The sequence below is a fragment of the Solea solea genome, chromosome 12 (assembly GCF_958295425.1).
Source record: "Solea solea chromosome 12, fSolSol10.1, whole genome shotgun sequence".
Classification (NCBI taxonomy): Eukaryota; Metazoa; Chordata; class Actinopteri; order Pleuronectiformes; family Soleidae; genus Solea; species Solea solea.
This window is the reverse complement of record NC_081145.1, coordinates 7,517,259-7,535,093: the sequence shown is the minus strand read 5'-3', so window position 1 is coordinate 7,535,093 and position 17,835 is coordinate 7,517,259. Positions and strand designations below refer to the sequence as shown.

Sequence of the window (17,835 nt, the reverse complement as noted above, 5' to 3'; positions counted from 1 at the left end):
GAAGAAGAAGAAGAAGAAGAGCAGGAACCGGTTCAGGACACAGACACATGAAGATGTGACACAATGTGACATAAAATAACACGCGTTGTGTCTTATCACCGTCTTTATATTGGTATTTTTGAACTATCGTTTGTTCCAAGACGATGTCAGAACCTAAAGGTGAGTCCATGGTGAAATTCACTCGTGTCGTGGCTCCTTCCGTGTCTAATGAGGTGATGTGTCACTGTCTCTGGTGTGTCTAAAGAATGAGGCTCAGGAACTAGGCCTGCACAAACCTTAATGTTCATAAACATTGCCTCTTATAGTACGTAGTATCACAGTTAATGCCTTCCTTTGCGTTTTTCCCGTGAAGCTAAGCCATGTGTGAGCATTAATATCATGAGTAAAGTTCATATAGTTGTACTAAACCTTGTCGGATGAAGGACAATTATGTTTTGCCAAATCCAATAATAACCTGTAGTGTTTGTGTCTGCATAGGGTGTGTGTGTGTGTGTGCGTCATAAAATAACTCCTTTCATTGAAGGCTTTTGTTGTGATGAAGAGGATACGAATATACCCTTAATTTTGCATCAAGATGAAGTAATAGTCAGTTGTGGAGGTATTTATTTTTGGAATGTAGAGTAAATATTACAGACATAAGTATATACATGAAAATTGCTACGTGTTTGATTATGAAAGTAAATCTCACCATTTTTTCCCCTTTGAGTTAAACTTTTCATAATGTATATTAAAAGTCCAAGGATAAGCAATCATTTCTGGCTCTTATCTTCCCATCATTCAGATCATACTCACACTGAATCACTTGTGTCAGAAAACATACAATTTGAGCATGTCAAATATTTTTTTATTTATATTTTAAACATTAGTTGTCGTTTTTGAAAGCTGATTGTTTTAACACTAAAAAATAAAAATTAGATGTGATTAATTTGAAGAGTTGATTTCAGAGGAAAAACATAATAAACAACCTAATAAACCCCAATATGCATGCTTCACACATTTTCAGTGGTTCAGTCCTATTTCAAACTTAGAATTTAGTTTGTCTATTATCCGAGGATCCAAACAATATAATAGAAATAATAATGTAAAGATATAATGCCTAAATATGGGTTGGATTCTTTTTAAGTAAAAACTGTAAACATAGAATATCAAGGGCCATAAAATAGAAAAAATGTAATTGGAGAAAAAAAAGGATTTTACAGGTCTTCATTTTGGGACCCAAACACACACACACACACACACAAACAAACATACAAATACAAAAAAATTGACCTATCTGATTTGACTTGTAATGACCATAATGGGACAACATGGCGTGAAGGAGCACAATTCTCTGTGTCTCTGCGTTAGAGTTTTTGTTGTGTGTGAGTGTTCCTGTCATTCATTATTACAGCGAACCTCATTTTCATATCTAATTTCTCTTTGCCATTTCCTGCAGATCCATCGGTGCCGCTCCAGTTTGTGTATACTGACCGGGACTTTGTCACAGACGTATGTCGCAGCAGTGGAAACAGTACCGGGAAGCCTTCGTCGCTTGCACAGTTTGACACACTTCTTCAAACCGGCTGGACAGACAGAATGGAGCGGGGACTGTTTCGCTATAATCTGGGTGATTTACAGACGCGTGTCATTCCGGGCTCACGTAGCTTTGTGGCTCAGTTGAATATTCAAAGAGGAACAGAGAAAAGAAAGCCTCAGGAGATACTGAGCATTAAGCAGGAGTTCAATCCGAGACAGTTTCATTTTAACAAAATCAATCCAGAAGAAATCCTTTTTGAAATGATCAAGGACACAGACGGGGGCACAGCTTTGCAAAACGGTGGACAGTTGCTTCAGCCAAGTAGGATGACCGTGCTGGTCAATGTCAGTCCTCTGGAGTTTGGACACTGTCTCTTTGTTCCTGATCCGTCACGCTGTTTACCGCAGGTTCTGACTCGTTTCACCATCCAGGTTGGAATAGAATCTGTGCTCCTGAGTTCTGGCACTGGCTTTCGTGTGGGTTTCAACAGTCTGGGAGGATTTGCATCCGTCAATCATTTACACCTTCATGGCTATTACATGGACCACGAGCTCAAGATAGAATCTATGAAGGTCAAGCCGCTAGTTCCTGAAAAGGGTTTTTATCGAATGTGTGACTTTTCGGCAGGTTTTTTGTTTTACACAGAGTCAGAGGAGGTGGAGGACGTTGCCAGAGCCATTTGTGAAGTGACAGACTTCCTGGTGGATGGCAACATCGCTCACAACCTGTTCTTGACTAGAGGATGTCCACCCTGTGATCACATCGAGAGCGAAGATAATGTGTGCGTAAGAAAAGGTGTTCGTATTGCTGTGTGGCCCAGGCTGTCTTGTTTTGGTGCCAAAGAGGACTCGGCCTTCAACGTTGCTCTTTGTGAGCTGGCTGGACATTTACCTTTTAAGAACAACAGGGACTATGAGCTCTCTACTGAGAAAGATGTGACCGATATCATTCAGAAGTACCTTCTGCCAGAGGATGGGATGCAAGCCTTAGAACAGCAGCTTACTCGTCTGTTACTGGGTTTCTAAATCCTGTATTAATAATCCCCTGAAATAGATGCCGGCAGAGATTTCAGTCTTGAGCGTTTCATGTTTTGGAACATAAATTAAGAAAATGATGCATCTAGCCTAAATATAGGATGTGCACATCACTACTGAATACAGCTACACTAAACCATAAAGGGGGATTATACATTAAGTTTTATTATTTGTGACATTATGGATTTTTAAACAGCTGATGTATTTTACTGAAACTTTGTTAAAATAAAGTTAGAAAACCACTTTACAAAATTTTTATTTGATTTTCCGCAACAGACATTCTGGCTTGTTTGTTGTTTGGTTTGAACTTGCTCATGTTACTGCACTGTTGTGACTTACCCTTACCTTTATTAAGATCGGTTAATAAATATCTGCAAAGAAGGGGCTACAATGGACTGTTTATTGATGAAGAAGGTGATGAGGGTGATGCAAATGTTGAGTCTGTGGTCATTCTAAGACGGTGGTACCCAGCCTTTTTCTTGAAGGACCCATATTTCCTTGTTAATAGGAGTTTGATTGTTGGTTATTAGTCACACAGCAGAGAAATTACTGCAGCTTTATTTATAATAAAGATTAATATATCTAGACAGCAGACAGTAAAGGATTTCACCTGTAGTATGTGGTGTGTATTTCACAGGTGTATGAATTGAAATGAAAAATAATGCTGGTTATACAGTCAGTATGTCACTGTAGTGGCTGCCCTGTGCTTTGAAAGTGTCCTGCAGGTTTTCTATTACAAATTCTAGTTTTCCCAACATTCTCCTTTTTCCCACCATCTCCACCGGGTCACAAGGGAATCACAGGACCACACCCTTTTTCTGTCCGGCCTCTTCCTGTATGCTGTCAAGATACCACTGCCCCAGCAGGCCACTTAAACACCCACTTGGCTGCGAGCTGTGTTTATGGTATACACAAAACACAGGTCACAGCTGCACTGATCTGAGGTCAGAGTCAATGCTATTTAAGCTGGCTTCTCACTGGACAGAGCATACTGTGAAGTACAGTTACTACATTATACATGAATAACTACATAGTGAACTTAGACTTAGACTCCTCACAAATATTAGAGTTTGAGTAAAACTAACCATTTTGAATTCAATTATAATTTAGAGCTGATTATTTTCTTACATTTCAGTAGCATGTTTGTCTCTCTTTTTTTTTGTGTTACTTTTAATTTTACTGTCATTACACACATCTTAAAGGTGACATAGAATGCTTGTATCACACATATATGTTAGTTATTGAGGTCTACTTACATATATTAACTTGTTTTCATGATTAAAAACCTCCTAATCGCTGCAAACGAGCCGATCAAAATATCTCCTCACTGACGCTCTCGTCAGCCGCGCTGTTTCAGACCAAACAGTTGCTGTGATTGGCCAGCCAACGAGAGCTTTCCTACTGTCCTGTGATTGGCCAGGTACCTGGAAGTGATGTAATAGATAGGCCAGCTCTCAGATACACAGCTCCCCCTCTGGCACGGTGGATGCTCTGCATCTCAGCAGCTACAACGAGACTAGTTCTTCTTCTTCTTCTTCTGCGGTTGAATGTACGCAACCGGATGTGCCCGGACTAGTGCCCGCACCGGGAGGCGCTACGGTGGTGAGAGGAGTGGTGAGGATTTCTGATGACGACATCAAATTAAGGAAGTGCCGATCCGCTTCGCAGAGCCCAGGAAAACAATACAACACTATTTTCTCAGCAGTGGCTGAACTGTTTGTTCTGAAACTTTAGGGTTTCATAAACGAGGTAATGACGCAGATACACACACAAACGCAGCGTTAATTGGAGCTTCCGGTCTATGTCACCTTTAAGAGTCCAAGCAGCGTGGCTTTTAATGACACTCTAAGACTTGTGAAACTTGATTAAATATCCTTGTTATCCCTCATACTCACATTGAACATGGATACATGTGTTTTGCAAAACAATCACAGAGCAGTACATAAGACACCAAAGAAAGAATGAAGCATACGGTTACAAATACTACACATCTTCAAAAAGCCTGACAGGTATCCTCAGTCAAGCTGGATCAGTGTTACATATTATCCCCGAAGAGCGCATTAACTGCCTGAATTACATCACCAAGGTAGCAGTGTCAAGTCAAGCAGGAAGATCAATGAGCATGGATACATGCTCACTCATTTCCACACTGGTGAGTACAAATCCAGACCATTGATGTGTATGTTTTTCTGCTGATAAGTCCATTTTTCCCACTGAGATGACTGTAAAATACAGTATGGCTGCCAGGAGTTTACACAACACATGAAATAAATCAGTGAACCTACCCTCCTCATTTTACAAGAGGATAATTCCTAAATAAGGACGCGAATCAACACCTTTCAGGCCAGGAAGTCAATAAAAAAATGAGTATGCAAGTGAATGTACAGTATATGACGGCATACAGTAACAACTATAAAAGTTATACAGTCTGAACACATGCTGTGTTTACATTGCAAAATGTCATCATTCCAAAAAGATGTGTTCCGACTGTAACTTACAATTCACATGGAAATTATCTGATTAAATGATCTAATAGTGGTGTGTGTACACATGCATGAGTCGGAATGGACAATTGTGACATGTGCAGTATTATCTAATTCTATAGATGTAGAGGCAGAAGAAGAAGAAGAAGAACAACATAGTACAGGGCTTATCTTAAGGCAACACCAATTTAAATGAATTGTTTTGATTTTTAGTATAATACACAAAACACATATGGTGCCATTAAACCCTCCTAAATGTCATTTAGGTCAAGTTGACCCGCTGAAGTCCTGGTCGCTGGTGCCAATCCCAGGTGACATACAGGGCGAAAGGCAGGGATCACACACTGGACAGGTGGCCAGTCCATCACAGGGCCACATAACGACAAACAGTCTTTAGACTGTGAGAGGAAACTGGAGAACCCGGAAAATATGCAAAGTCCATGCAGAAAGGCCCTTGTTTTGCAGGACCTGGGTCTTCTTACTGCAAAGGCAAGAGTGCTTGCAGGAGTACCGTGTGGCCACTTTCACTCCACTACATTTCCTAAGAGTTGGAAAATGGTTTGTATTTATTTAGTGCTTTTCTAGTCTTGATGACCACTCAAAGCTGCCTTACACTACATTTTTTGCCATTCTCCCATTCACTCTCACATGCTGCCTGTGCCGGTACGGAACGTGGAGTTGATTGTCTTAACCAAAGAAACATGTGGACTAGTGGAGCTGGGAATAGAATGCACAACCTTCCAGTTGAGCAATTCTAAAGTCCTCGTACATTTTATATCAGTAAATTACTTTTGATATAAAATAAATGTCATTTACTTATAGTCATATTACAAAAGGTGACTTTAGTAATTTTCTGGTAAGATACTTATATGCCTTTAAGGTACTTTATACTAGAACAAGACTGCCTGTCAATCATCCCCTCAGGGCTTGTTGGAGGCAGAGCCGGTGAACTCTTACTTACTTCTAGCTCTTGTTTGTACCCAAATGTTTAAATGCACTTATTGTAAGTCACTTTGGATAAAAGCGTCTGCTAAATGACATGTAATGTAATGTAATGTAAAGAGACATAAAAGACCCTCTTATTTTCCCAATCACTGCCTTTTTAATATGTTCTTTTCAGAAGTGTCAGTGGCATCGATCCGTCTGTACTCACCAGACAAAAGAAAGGTGACCAGTCTGACGTTCAACAGTGGCTGTATGTTCTCCAGTTACAACCTTGTCACGACAGGTCGGTCTGGATGATCTTCAGTATTGACACACATGCACACACACACACTCAGGTTTGCACAGCTTGTCTTTTGCGGACACTGCGTTGACTACCATTTCTTTTGGACCATTTAAATTTTAGCTCTAATCTTGAACAATTCCTTAGAAATGAGGTTCTGCCTCTTAAGGACCAGGTTTTGGTCTCCATGACACGGTCAGTGATTATGCCAAAAAAGTAGGGTTAGTAGGTAACCCTAACCCTGAAACACAAGAGCACACCTTTTCCACTCTGAATGTTACATAGAAGTTATACAGTTTTGTAGTGATGATAAACACAGAACTGAGGGTAAACGGAATAACAACACGATTAAGCTTTAATTTGCTTGTTTGCTGACAGAGGAGAGAATTGACACCACTCTCACTTTCTCACCGTGAGCCTACAGCCAGTCAGTTTACCTTAGAAATAAAGAATTTACCCCTTAATCTTACTAGTTTATACTCAATGTCTGACTACTTTGTTGCTAAAAAAATAGACTGGCACGTCACCACAGGGCCAAATAAATAAATCTTCACGTTTGGATTTAGCCAATTTGATATAATAATAACTTAAATGATCTTACATATGGACAGAATCAGTAAAAAGTTATTGAGCACTGTGCTTATATAACCAGCAGCTCCAGCCTCATATTTACCATACACACACACACACCTACAATCTTCAAGAAGTCAAGTGGATTGTGGAAAATGTTGAACTATTCCTTCCTTTACTTCAAAAACCTATAGTTACACCAGCAGCTGAACTGTTTCTATTTTATCTGCAATATAATAATTTGTTTTTAACTTTAAGTCAAGGAAAGGCTTCAGTATCTCTGTAAAATGATTAATACTTAGTGGATTGTTGCCTTAGAGCTTACACACCCTTGGGCTGTGATGAGTCCGACCTACTGTGCATCTTTCTAATGGGGCCCAGCATGGATCCAAATTATTTACACTTAATGCTTCATAGGAGCAGCCCTGCACAAAGTACACACACACACACAGACACACAAATCCCTCCATACTTAAAAGTAATAATGAGCAAAGACTAATTGCAAAGCCCATCCCTGCAAATATACAGGGATGTGTTTGTCTTTGAATGATGTGCAAATAACTTGTGCTAAGGAAGTGGGTTTCCCAAAAAAAAGCCTCACCTACAGGATGTCCAAGTAAACAAGTCTTTTCTGTTTGATCGGGATATAAGATATGGTTCCTCTACTAATTGTCTATTTTGATGTTTCTGTATGACATCATGGGTCAAACCTGAACAAACAGTAAGTCAAATAAAAGGGAATGAAGACATGTCTAAATAGAAGGTCACCTGAACATTTTCCTTAAACTGAAAGTGTCCAGTTCTTTCCAAGTGGAAAGTGTAGGGTGTGACGGGGGAGTGTCCCGTACTAATAGAGTCACAGGGGCTTACTGCTCATCTCCACTCTCTACTTGACATCCTCAGGTCTTGAACATGTTTTTCCCTTTTTGCCTATGACAGCTGATTTGAATGTTTCAGCTTTATGTCAAATATTTGACCTGAAATAGATAAAAGGTTAAAGAAGACAAAGAAGACACAATGGGTTGTATTCAAAGTTTCAGGGAGTTGTGCGACCGTCCTAAGAACACCAATGTTCGTTTCAGTCTTCCAGCAGTTTGCATCGTATGGCAGACGGCGATGATCATCTTGTTCGGGGTGTTTATTCGATATGACGAGGAATCGGATACACACTGGATTGAGCACAGGAAAGCAAACAATATATCAAGCGACATTGAAAATGACTTCTACTTCAGATATCCAAGTAAGTGACTTCATCTGTCTTCAGAGTAAAAATGACACATATATTATTTTATATTTTTTCAAACAATTCTGCACAATTAGCAAGTATTTGTGTATTTTCTTCTACTTGATTTAACCAGTTAGTCTCAGTTTAAGCTGACCTGACATATTCCTAACATATTGCTGACAAGGATCTGACATCCACAAGTGCACATTACCCCCGAGGTTTGACTCCCTCAGGCTTCTTTTCCAGTTTAACTTTCCCTGGCATGAATTCACTCTTATCTCTTTTAAAATATTCATTTTATTAGTAATTTAGAGTGGAGTCCGGACTGTATATTGGAAGGTGTGTCAGTGTCAGCTATCATGTCAATTATCATGAAACCATCTCAGACACGGTGTTGGATGTCACTTGAAAAAGCTAGTTTTGACATCGTTTGTTGCCTCTACCACTGAGTTCTTATGTCAGAGCCATGCAACCTTTTTTCCTCGTAGGTGTCGGCATGAGATGTGTCTGAAATACCCAAAACCTCAGAGGAGGAAGGAAAACATATCGATGTTTGTGGCATATTCTTCCGAACAAACTGTAATGTTTCACAGTGCGATGGAGAGCTGATGTGCCCTGAGATGTGTCAGGGTGTTGTTGCGCTGTAAATGATACTGGCTTGTTCACGCTGGCACCCACATGCTGTTGTTTTCTTGGTAATAGCTGATATTACAATTTAATCTCACAGTTGCTAAAATGTACAGAAATCACAACACCTGTATAAGTATCCTGATATATTATTAATCAGAAAGTTTCAACATCCAGTCAATGAGGAATAGATACATCACTTTGTTTCTCCCATTACCTCATGTGTTTGTGCACTGTAGTGACGTGTTGTAAAAACAAACCTGTCTATATCAATTCATTCATTCATTCATTCATGTTATAATTGAATAGCAATGTGTAACTTATGTAGAGGATAATAAGTAAGCTTTTATAACCTTGACAATGTGGTTTTCGTTCTATTATAGACTCCATCGACATATTTCAAAGAGATGCAATATGACTTTAATAAACTGAGAGTATTAATCTAATGAATATTAGGTGGGGCTCCATTATCCACTGATTAAAGAGGCTGCTCTCTTGGTAAACACTGAACCTAACAATGTGATGCAGGAAGAGGAGAAACTGTGCAAACTCTCTTCTGCCTTATAAGTGAACATAATTCCCCAAATCTTATTTTTAAATGTATTTATTGGTACCGTACTGATCAGACGTGGACTCGTGTACCATAATTTGTTGAAAGAGGGAGCGAGGGAGGACATGGACCAGGATGAGAATGAGGATGAGGAGGAAACAAAAGGAAAAAAATGACAGAACCAGTGACCCAGATATAGACAAAACACAACCAGATACCAGCCACGTTTACCATCTTTGGCAAACCAAGCGGAGACCCAACATCCTTTATTTTGTCAAATTAATCCAATTACCACACTTTAAGTAAAGTTTGATATTGAGAACTTGGCACCTTTCCCATCAAGTGTCTTGAAATCATTAACAAACAACAGAGAGCATTCACATCCTCAAAACTCTGCCACAGTGTCAGAACACACAAGTAGTGATGCCACCACATGTTTAGGAAAATCTCATCAAAATCTTCCTTTTGTCTGTCTATTCATGTAAGAGACGTCTGCCTGTTAACTGCACAACTGACAGGCTTTAAACGTGGCAGGTGACTTACCAGTGAGTCCATTTGGAGATAATAATTAGGCAATAATTCAGGATTTGAACCACTATGCTGTTTCCGACAACCCTTTATTCTTTAACTCAGTTCCTATCGCCCCCTCTTTGCCTCTCCTCCTCTTCTGTTTCCACACCAGGCTTCCAGGATGTCCATGTGATGATCTTTGTTGGATTTGGCTTCTTGATGACATTTCTGAAGAGGTACAGCTTTGGTGCAGTGGGTTTCAACTTCCTCATTGCAGCCTTTGGCCTACAGTGGGCGCTGCTCATGCAGGGTTGGTTCCATTCCCTGGATTACACCGACGGAAAGATCAAAATTGGAGTTGAAAGGTAAGTGTGGTTTTATTATCGGTGCGTTCAAAGGCCCCTTTGCTTTTTTTGCACCTGTATGGTTTCTACTGACCAAAATACTAGGATACACAGTCAAGGTGGAGAAACCAGTTTGACTGCTGTGAACCCATACATTTTATAGGCACACATGATAGGAGTTTGTTGAGTCAGTTTAACAGGATCTATTGTAGCTGATGAGAAATGATCATGTTTTCTTTGCAGCGAAGGCACTGTGAGTCTTTGTGAGAGACAGAATCCCTTACAATACTAATAATAAATAATACAATTTTGTTCTTCTTTGGAATGAGATGTCCAAAATAAAATGTGTGTTTTATTTGGCCGGTACAATTTTTTAAAAGGTACAGCGTGTATAATTGATTGGTAAAAAAAAAAATCATTGTGATTTTTTTTATAGGGGTTCAATCACCTGATTGTATGAATTGTTGCTTTTAACTTTAACTTTACACACTGTATCTTTAACATTATTCATATGGACCTTTTGAGGGAGCAGTCATTACAAAGTAATTCACAGAAACAATAAACAAATAAAATACACACATAAGTTTTAATGACCTGTCTGGTAAATTTAAAATTTACCAGACAGGTAAGAATTAGTGTGTAAGAATTAGTGAAAGCAATTCCTGATAAGCCCTAACAATAAATCATTCTAGAAGTGACACTCAATAACACACTCAATAATAGATGTTGGTGAAGGTTCTCAGTTGTCTTCTGTAGTTAGCTGTAGGCAGCTCGACTTGCATGAGATAAATTGAATACATATGTAGATCCAGAATGATAGATTATGACACACTGATCACACAGTTGTCCTTGTCCTCTCCTCAGCATCATCAACGCTGACTTCTGTGTGGCTGGCTGTCTGATTGCTTACGGTGCAGTGCTGGGTAAAGTGAGTCCAGTCCAGCTGATGGTTCTGACCCTGTTTGGGATTACGTTGTTTGCTGTGGAGGAATATATTATCCTAAATCTCATTCATGTAAGCTGAAACCATCACTGGATACTCTTTAAATATTGTGTTAAAGTGTAGATTCACTAGTAACATTAAACATTTCTTTCCTTTTCTTCCTTAGAAAACATGTAGTTCTCATTTATTTATTTATGGTTCAGTTACCCTGTCAAGTCTGAAAACTGCATGTCCACTGTCAGGAAACACATGTTTTTTTTATGATTTTTTCTTTGCTTATGTTTTACCTGCTTGCCATAATAAAACAAGATATTACAGAATAAAATCTGTAGATAATGAAATCTCCTGCTGGGATCACTCCGGGTGATAAAATGCCTACAAATAGCTCGCTTTGTTCTTGTATACACATCTAAATTTTATTTAACGTCTGCAACTGATGCTCGTATATTCTCACTTGAAGGCCAGAGATGCTGGAGGCTCCATGGTGATCCACACGTTTGGCGGTTATTATGGTCTGTCCATCTCGTGGATGCTCTATCGACCGAATCTGGACCAGAGCAGTCGTCTGCAGGGCTCCGTCTACCACTCGGATGTCTTTGCCATGATTGGTGAGAATGAGCTTATTTTTCAGTTTTCTGTGATTTTCATGGCCGTTTCACCTCCATATTTATAATCTCCCACTTCCTGCCCAGGCACCCTCTTCCTGTGGATGTTCTGGCCCAGCTTTAACTCCGCCCTCACTGACCACGGGGACGGACAGCACAGAGCAGCCATCAACACCTACCTAGCTCTGGCCTCGACTGTGCTCACCACTGTGGCCGTCTCCAGCCTCTTTCAAAAGCATGGAAAACTAGACATGGTAAAGACCGTGTATGGTGATGGGTAGTATGTACAGTATATATGTAAAGTTGGTATTTCTGTTTTTTTTTGCTGAAATAGAGACTAAAAATCAACATTTTAGTGCATTAATCTTAGATAGATACGTTGTTTAGAATCTCACATGTACAGTACGTGCCAGTGTGCAACCTAATAATAATAGAGCCAATGTTCTTATTGGATTGTAGAGGTTGCTCTGTCTTTTCTATAGCTCATCTCATACTCAGGGAAGAGCACCCGCCCCAACTAGGTGTGCCATTCAGGTGCTTTAACTCCCTCATGGAGAAAAATCCTAGGTTTTTCCAGTCTCTCCCTCTTCAGCAGCTCTCTGGTAGTGGATATCACTTCAAACATAAGGCTTCACTCCACGTATTTCCTCCTCATCATCATCATCTTTCTCAGATACTGTATACTTTGAGCTGCTTCCTCTCCTGTAAACACTGCCGATATGTGGAAGCTACTAGTGCTTTAAGAACAAAGTCGTGAGGACTTTAGCGATCCAGTCTTTTAGAATTAAAGGTCAGACTGTAGATTGTAACAAACAGGTCTCCTCCTGTGTCGGTGAACTGACGGCCTTTACATGTCAGAAATGATATAATCCTTATTTGTTTTGTAATAACCTCCTGTTTGAATGTGGTACTGATACTCTGGTTGTTGTTTTTTTCTTTTTTGCTGCGGTAGAAACATTAAATAAGGTCCTTGCCAAAAGTAAATATGAAAGGCTTACTCTTTTTTTTGCCACACGGAAGATCAGCATATTTGGTTTTTTTGTCACTTTGGATGTCCTTGACGCAACATTCCCATTGATCCAGGCTTGGGACCGGGGACAAGGTGTACACTGGGTTTATATAATTGTGGATATTCTGCCCCTCATTAACCGGCAAAATTATAATAAATAATAAATAACACCCATTTTATTTGCACACTTTTCTCAGGTTCACATCCAGAACTCGACTCTTGCTGGCGGCGTTGCAGTGGGAACAGCGGCAGAGTTCATGCTGATGCCTTACGGTTCTCTGATTGTAGGATTCTGCTGTGGTATCATCTCCACACTTGGATATATCTACCTCACAGTATGACTTTTCTCTTCAAGCTTTGTTTGCTGCTTTGACTGCTCTTGAGTGCCGATTGTTAAGATTTCTATTTATTTACTTACCAAACTCTCAGCCGTTCATGGAGAAGTACCTCAAGATCCAAGACACATGTGGAATACATAACCTTCACGCCATGCCAGGAGTCATAGGAGGAATTGTGGGAGCCATTACAGCTGCAGCTGCTTCAGAATCAGTTTATGGCCGTGAAGGGTGAGAAGACGTCCTTACCTGCAAATAGGAAACGATCAACCAGTTATTTTAACTCAAATGGGTTTTATGTAACACATGCAACCAACGATAAAAACAGGAAGTTAACATTTTTGGAAAGGTTTGTCTCAAGGTTGCCAGGTTCAGTGAAGCCAGTATTTCAATAAACATGTTTTTTTAATCTCTGGAGACATAGCATGGTCATTGTATGGCTTAATTCATTAAATTTCTTACATACAGCAACTTAAACATAACATAAAATAAAGCATCAGATTCATTTTATTTGTGTGGTGCAAAAGCAGAACTTAAAAACCGTTTAAAAAGTGTTTAAAAGTTACAAAAACCATTCACAATATGTGATAACAGAATAAAATTCACATATATCTGTGGCCAAATCATTTTTCTTTCTCATAAAACAACATTTTCCCCCTTTCTTTTGCATTAAAGGCTGATTAACACCTTTGCCTTTGAGGGTGCGTTCAAAAACATGGTACCCACACGGCAGGGCGGTCACCAGGCTGCAGGCATCTGTGTGGCCATCTGCTTCGGCGTAGGCGGTGGCATCCTTGTCGGTAAGGAGCGACCACGTTTGCAGCCATGCTTGACTTTCACTACAACTTAAAGTACACATTTAGTATGTTAATGATGTGCCAATAATATGGTGTGGCTCTGCTTGCATACATTTTTACATACATAGCTGATGTGTTGTGTTCTTTTCTTAGGTTGTATCTTGAGATTACCTATTTGGGGAGATGCCCCAGATGAAAATTGCTTTGATGATGAGCCTTACTGGGAGGTGAGAGACAGTGTCATTGTAATGGTGCAGACAAAATAAGAAACAGAAAAAGAGTGTCTCAAATAAAACTTAAAGTAAAAAGGCAAACAGAAGAAGCAAAAACAACCCAAGGCAAAAGAAGAGGGTTAAGGTAAAAACCAAACTAAGGTGCATGGAACCAAACACAACAAGACAGAGCAGAACTGAGCGAACCAACAAAGACACTGAGCCATGAGACTAAATACACTAGGGAGACGAGGGTAAGTGGACACAGGTGAAACACATCAGGGTGGGGCAGACAATCAACAGTGGAGGGACACAGGACAAATACAAGTACATAACAGGAAACAGGATGAAACAGAATGAAACATTAAGTCAACAGTCAGCAAAAGGGGGGACGAAAAACTGCAAAGTAGGACAACAATCAATGCAAGACAATTCAACCCGTGGTGCTCACACTGCACGGATATGTGCTGCAGGTGCACCCATGGTAAATTGCCATGGGAATAACACACAACTCCTTATATGGACATCCTGTGTGTGTGTGTGTGTGTGTGTGTGTTCATAGGTCACACATTCAGGCTTTAAAAATGCGTCGTTTTTTTAACGTCTTCTTATGTGTTGTTCTTAAGTCATGTGTTGTGATTCATTTTATATCGCATTTTTAGTAGTGATGTAAAGTAGCGATAATTGTGAAGAAGTCACAAAAAAGACTGTTTTTCTGCTCTTTTTTGTTCATAAAAATGAGCCAAGTGAACTTTGAACTGTGAAGTATTTTGCAAATTTGACAAATTCAACACATTTTGAGTAGTTTTTGCTCAGGTGTGTTTATACATTTGTTGAAAATGAATTTTCTTTTTTCATCAGATTGGCTAGGTTGTGCTGAAAAAAAAAAGGATATAACTTATAGCCTCTGTATATACTGTTTGTTTATACTGTCTGTATCGTGTGGATAGAGGCATTCAGGTGAGTATTATATGGGCAACACTGACATTGTTCCATTTCGTGATCGTTCACAGCTTCCTGAAGATGAAGAGAGCGTCCCACCGATCCCGCAGTACAACAACCACATGCGGAACAAGGATGTGTAAGTGCTTTTGTTTAACTGACAACAATCTTTTCTCTGGTCATGGGCAGATGATATTCCCACACCAAACAAGCAATGGAGATAGTGCAGTTTGTGCTTTTTTTGTTGTATACATTGCATTCATTGTCCTCTAGGTGGCAGCAGAGCACAGTTGTTGTTGTTGGTTTTTTTTTTAGAGCCCACTTGTGACACACTGTCATTCCTGCCCTTTGTTGGCAATATCTGTTTCATGGTGTTGAATACAGTATGAACACACACACACACACAGGCTTATGCAGTTGCTGTCACTCACTATCTGCTGGATTATGAGACGCTGACATGCGGCCTGTGCTCTGTGCTCTGTGCTCTGAGCTCTTTGCTTCCAAGTCAACCTTCCTTGTGCTTTTTTCTTGTTGATAGTGGTTGTTTTTTCGTTCTGCATGTGCAGCTCTGCAAAGTGACCTTGAAAGTTGCGTGACAGAGGTTATGTTTGTGGAAAAAGAACATGAAATAATGTGGGGAAAACAAAGAGAACCAATAGGGAAGGAATACATTAGTAATACCATATTCTTTCTTTAGTAATCACTAAGTAATAGTTTGGTAATAACATAAGACTGGATTCATTTCATTTTTATGTGGTAATTATCAATTTTGATGCATTTTTTTAGTTGTTCAGTAGTGTCAATAGTCTCAATATCAAGCTGTTATTACACTGAAAATACCAAAATGTCTATTGCAATAGAAATGAGATGGTATTACCATAATATAACAGAATTATCATCATACTATTACCATGTTGGTACTGACCTATAAGTGTGTTTATATTGAAAAAAAAAAAGACTCAAAGAATTAGAACATTACATGAGAAATATTGGAAATAAAGTAGAAATAATAAAAGTGTGATTTAATAGCAGTAAAACAAGCAGGTGGTGAAATGGCTCGGGTATTTATGGGAAACCTGCAGTAAACGATGATGTTTACTGATTTAAATGAGCTGACTGTTCACACCTCATCCTCCTGGATTCAGACCCTGAGAACATTGAGTAAAAACCTGAGGGGTCAGGACGCTTCAAACTAATAACTCAAGATGTACTCAGACAATTCATTCATTCATTCATTCATTCTTTCATGCTGTAATGTAAAGCGTTACTACTGAGTCTAATACTATTGATTCATGTATTGAATGCAGATAATATGAGGACCTTGTCAAACCTTGACATTGAACTTGACATTGAAAAAATGTGTTTATTTAAAACAAAAAAGTTTTAAATAAACACATTTTTGATTTTGTTTTTTTTCCAGAATGGAGTCAAATTTCAGCATGGAGCAGAACTGATGTTAGACCTCATGGATCTCTCAGTCTTTATCAAACACGGACAGTTTGTTTCTTCTATTTTCCTGGTGGACAGAAATAATCATTTCATACAGAAAATGTCCCCATCATCAATTTAAACCAGGTATTTTTCATGCAATTAATGTAAGACTGTACAGTGTTGTTGTTGTTGTTGGTTTGTTTAAAGTTTAAAAAGAAATATCCTCCACATTTCTATTAAGTATGCAAATTAGGTTATATTTTTGCTGGTGATTGTCCGTCTGTCTGTCTGTCTGTCTGTCTGTCTGTCTGTCTGTCTGTCTGTTTGTGAGTAGCGTACCTGAAAATATACTTGATGGATTTTACAAGAAAATAAATGATTAGATTTTGATGCTGATCCAAATCCAGATTCATTATTTCTTTATTTTTAAAATATTAATAATTAAGTGTGAACTCAACAACAGGAAACTAAGCAGCCTTTAGCGGAGGTTTGTGCTCTCTGATTGTTTTCTCTAGTTTTTTTCAATTCAATTCCACACATTTTCTCTGTGAAAGATTTGTAATAAATCTAAACTGAGTGACGTTTTATTGGCTCTATATTGTGGAATACATTTCAGCATGAAGGACAGGTTCATTTACTGATGCTGTGTTCTGCTGTGGAAACATGAACACGGCTCCTGAAGCACTGCTGTGAATACACAGACAGGCAAGTTTCTGTTTGTTTGAAGTTGAATGTTTTCCTTAGAGTCTGTACATCTGTGTGTGTGTGTGTGTGTGTGTGTTATGTGTCCTCACTGTTTATAAGCTCTACATAAACACGTAGTAATTATTTACAACACACTATAACGTAGTGATTTTCAATCTTTATTGTTTGTCAATAATTATAACGTCCAAAGGCATTAATGGTCCATTTTTTATTCAATATAATGGCCTATAAACAAACTGTAAAGTGTTTATGTAGTGCTTATAATTCCAATAAATAAATAAATAGATATGTGTGCGTTCAGATATTGTAAACTGAACAGTTATGTCATGCTGTTTTGAAAAGTTAAAGTTTTGTTAATGGCGATGCCATTTTGGACAAATAATAAAGCATTGTTGTGAAGCTGCGATTACTCCATAAAGTGTAAGTACTATTTTTTATTTAATTAAACAAGAATATGTCGTTTTTTTTACAAAAACAAAAAGCTTAAGAGGAAGTTAATTTTCCTATCGTGTGTCCTCTCTCATGGGGGTCACACTGCGGGTAAAGGTCACACCCTTATTACTCTCTCGGGACTCTGTGGTGACCAAAAACAAACCTGAGATCAGCCTCGTCATTATGACCTCAGGTCAAGAGACGGAAAGAGGGAAAAACAGCCAAGTGAGCAAGAGACACACACACACACACGGTCACTCATTTTACACTGACTGACTAATGGAAGTAAATTCATTCAGTGATTTGATTGTGATTTGATTTGATTTAACCTTTAAATCCA

The 17,835-nt window shown here is 38.9% G+C and overlaps 2 protein-coding genes across 3 annotated transcripts; both read left to right on the top strand.

Moving 5' to 3' along the window:
* The first annotated feature begins 14 nt into the window (after positions 1–14).
* gdpgp1 (GDP-D-glucose phosphorylase 1) lies at positions 15–2,941 on the top strand. The gene is made up of 2 exons (XM_058645172.1): positions 15–159; positions 1,436–2,941. Exons 1-2 carry the CDS (start codon positions 144–146, stop codon positions 2,539–2,541), a joined length of 1,122 nt encoding a protein of 373 aa, XP_058501155.1. The 5' UTR covers positions 15–143; the 3' UTR covers positions 2,542–2,941.
* A 4,782-nt stretch (positions 2,942–7,723) lies between these two features.
* rhcgb (Rh family, C glycoprotein b) lies at positions 7,724–16,943 on the top strand. Of its 2 annotated transcripts, none has more exons than XM_058645169.1 (11): positions 7,724–8,068; positions 9,913–10,105; positions 10,949–11,099; positions 11,488–11,635; positions 11,720–11,886; positions 12,839–12,976; positions 13,071–13,207; positions 13,652–13,776; positions 13,927–14,000; positions 14,999–15,066; positions 16,348–16,943. In XM_058645169.1, the coding sequence occupies exons 1-11, from the start codon at positions 7,846–7,848 to the stop codon at positions 16,379–16,381; spliced, it is 1,458 nt and encodes a 485-aa protein (XP_058501152.1). In that variant the 5' UTR covers positions 7,724–7,845; the 3' UTR covers positions 16,382–16,943. The 2 variants fall into 2 exon arrangements, with proteins under 2 accessions (XP_058501152.1, XP_058501153.1); XM_058645170.1 differs by having other exon boundaries at positions 16,309–16,399.
* Positions 16,944–17,835: the final 892 nt, after the last annotated feature.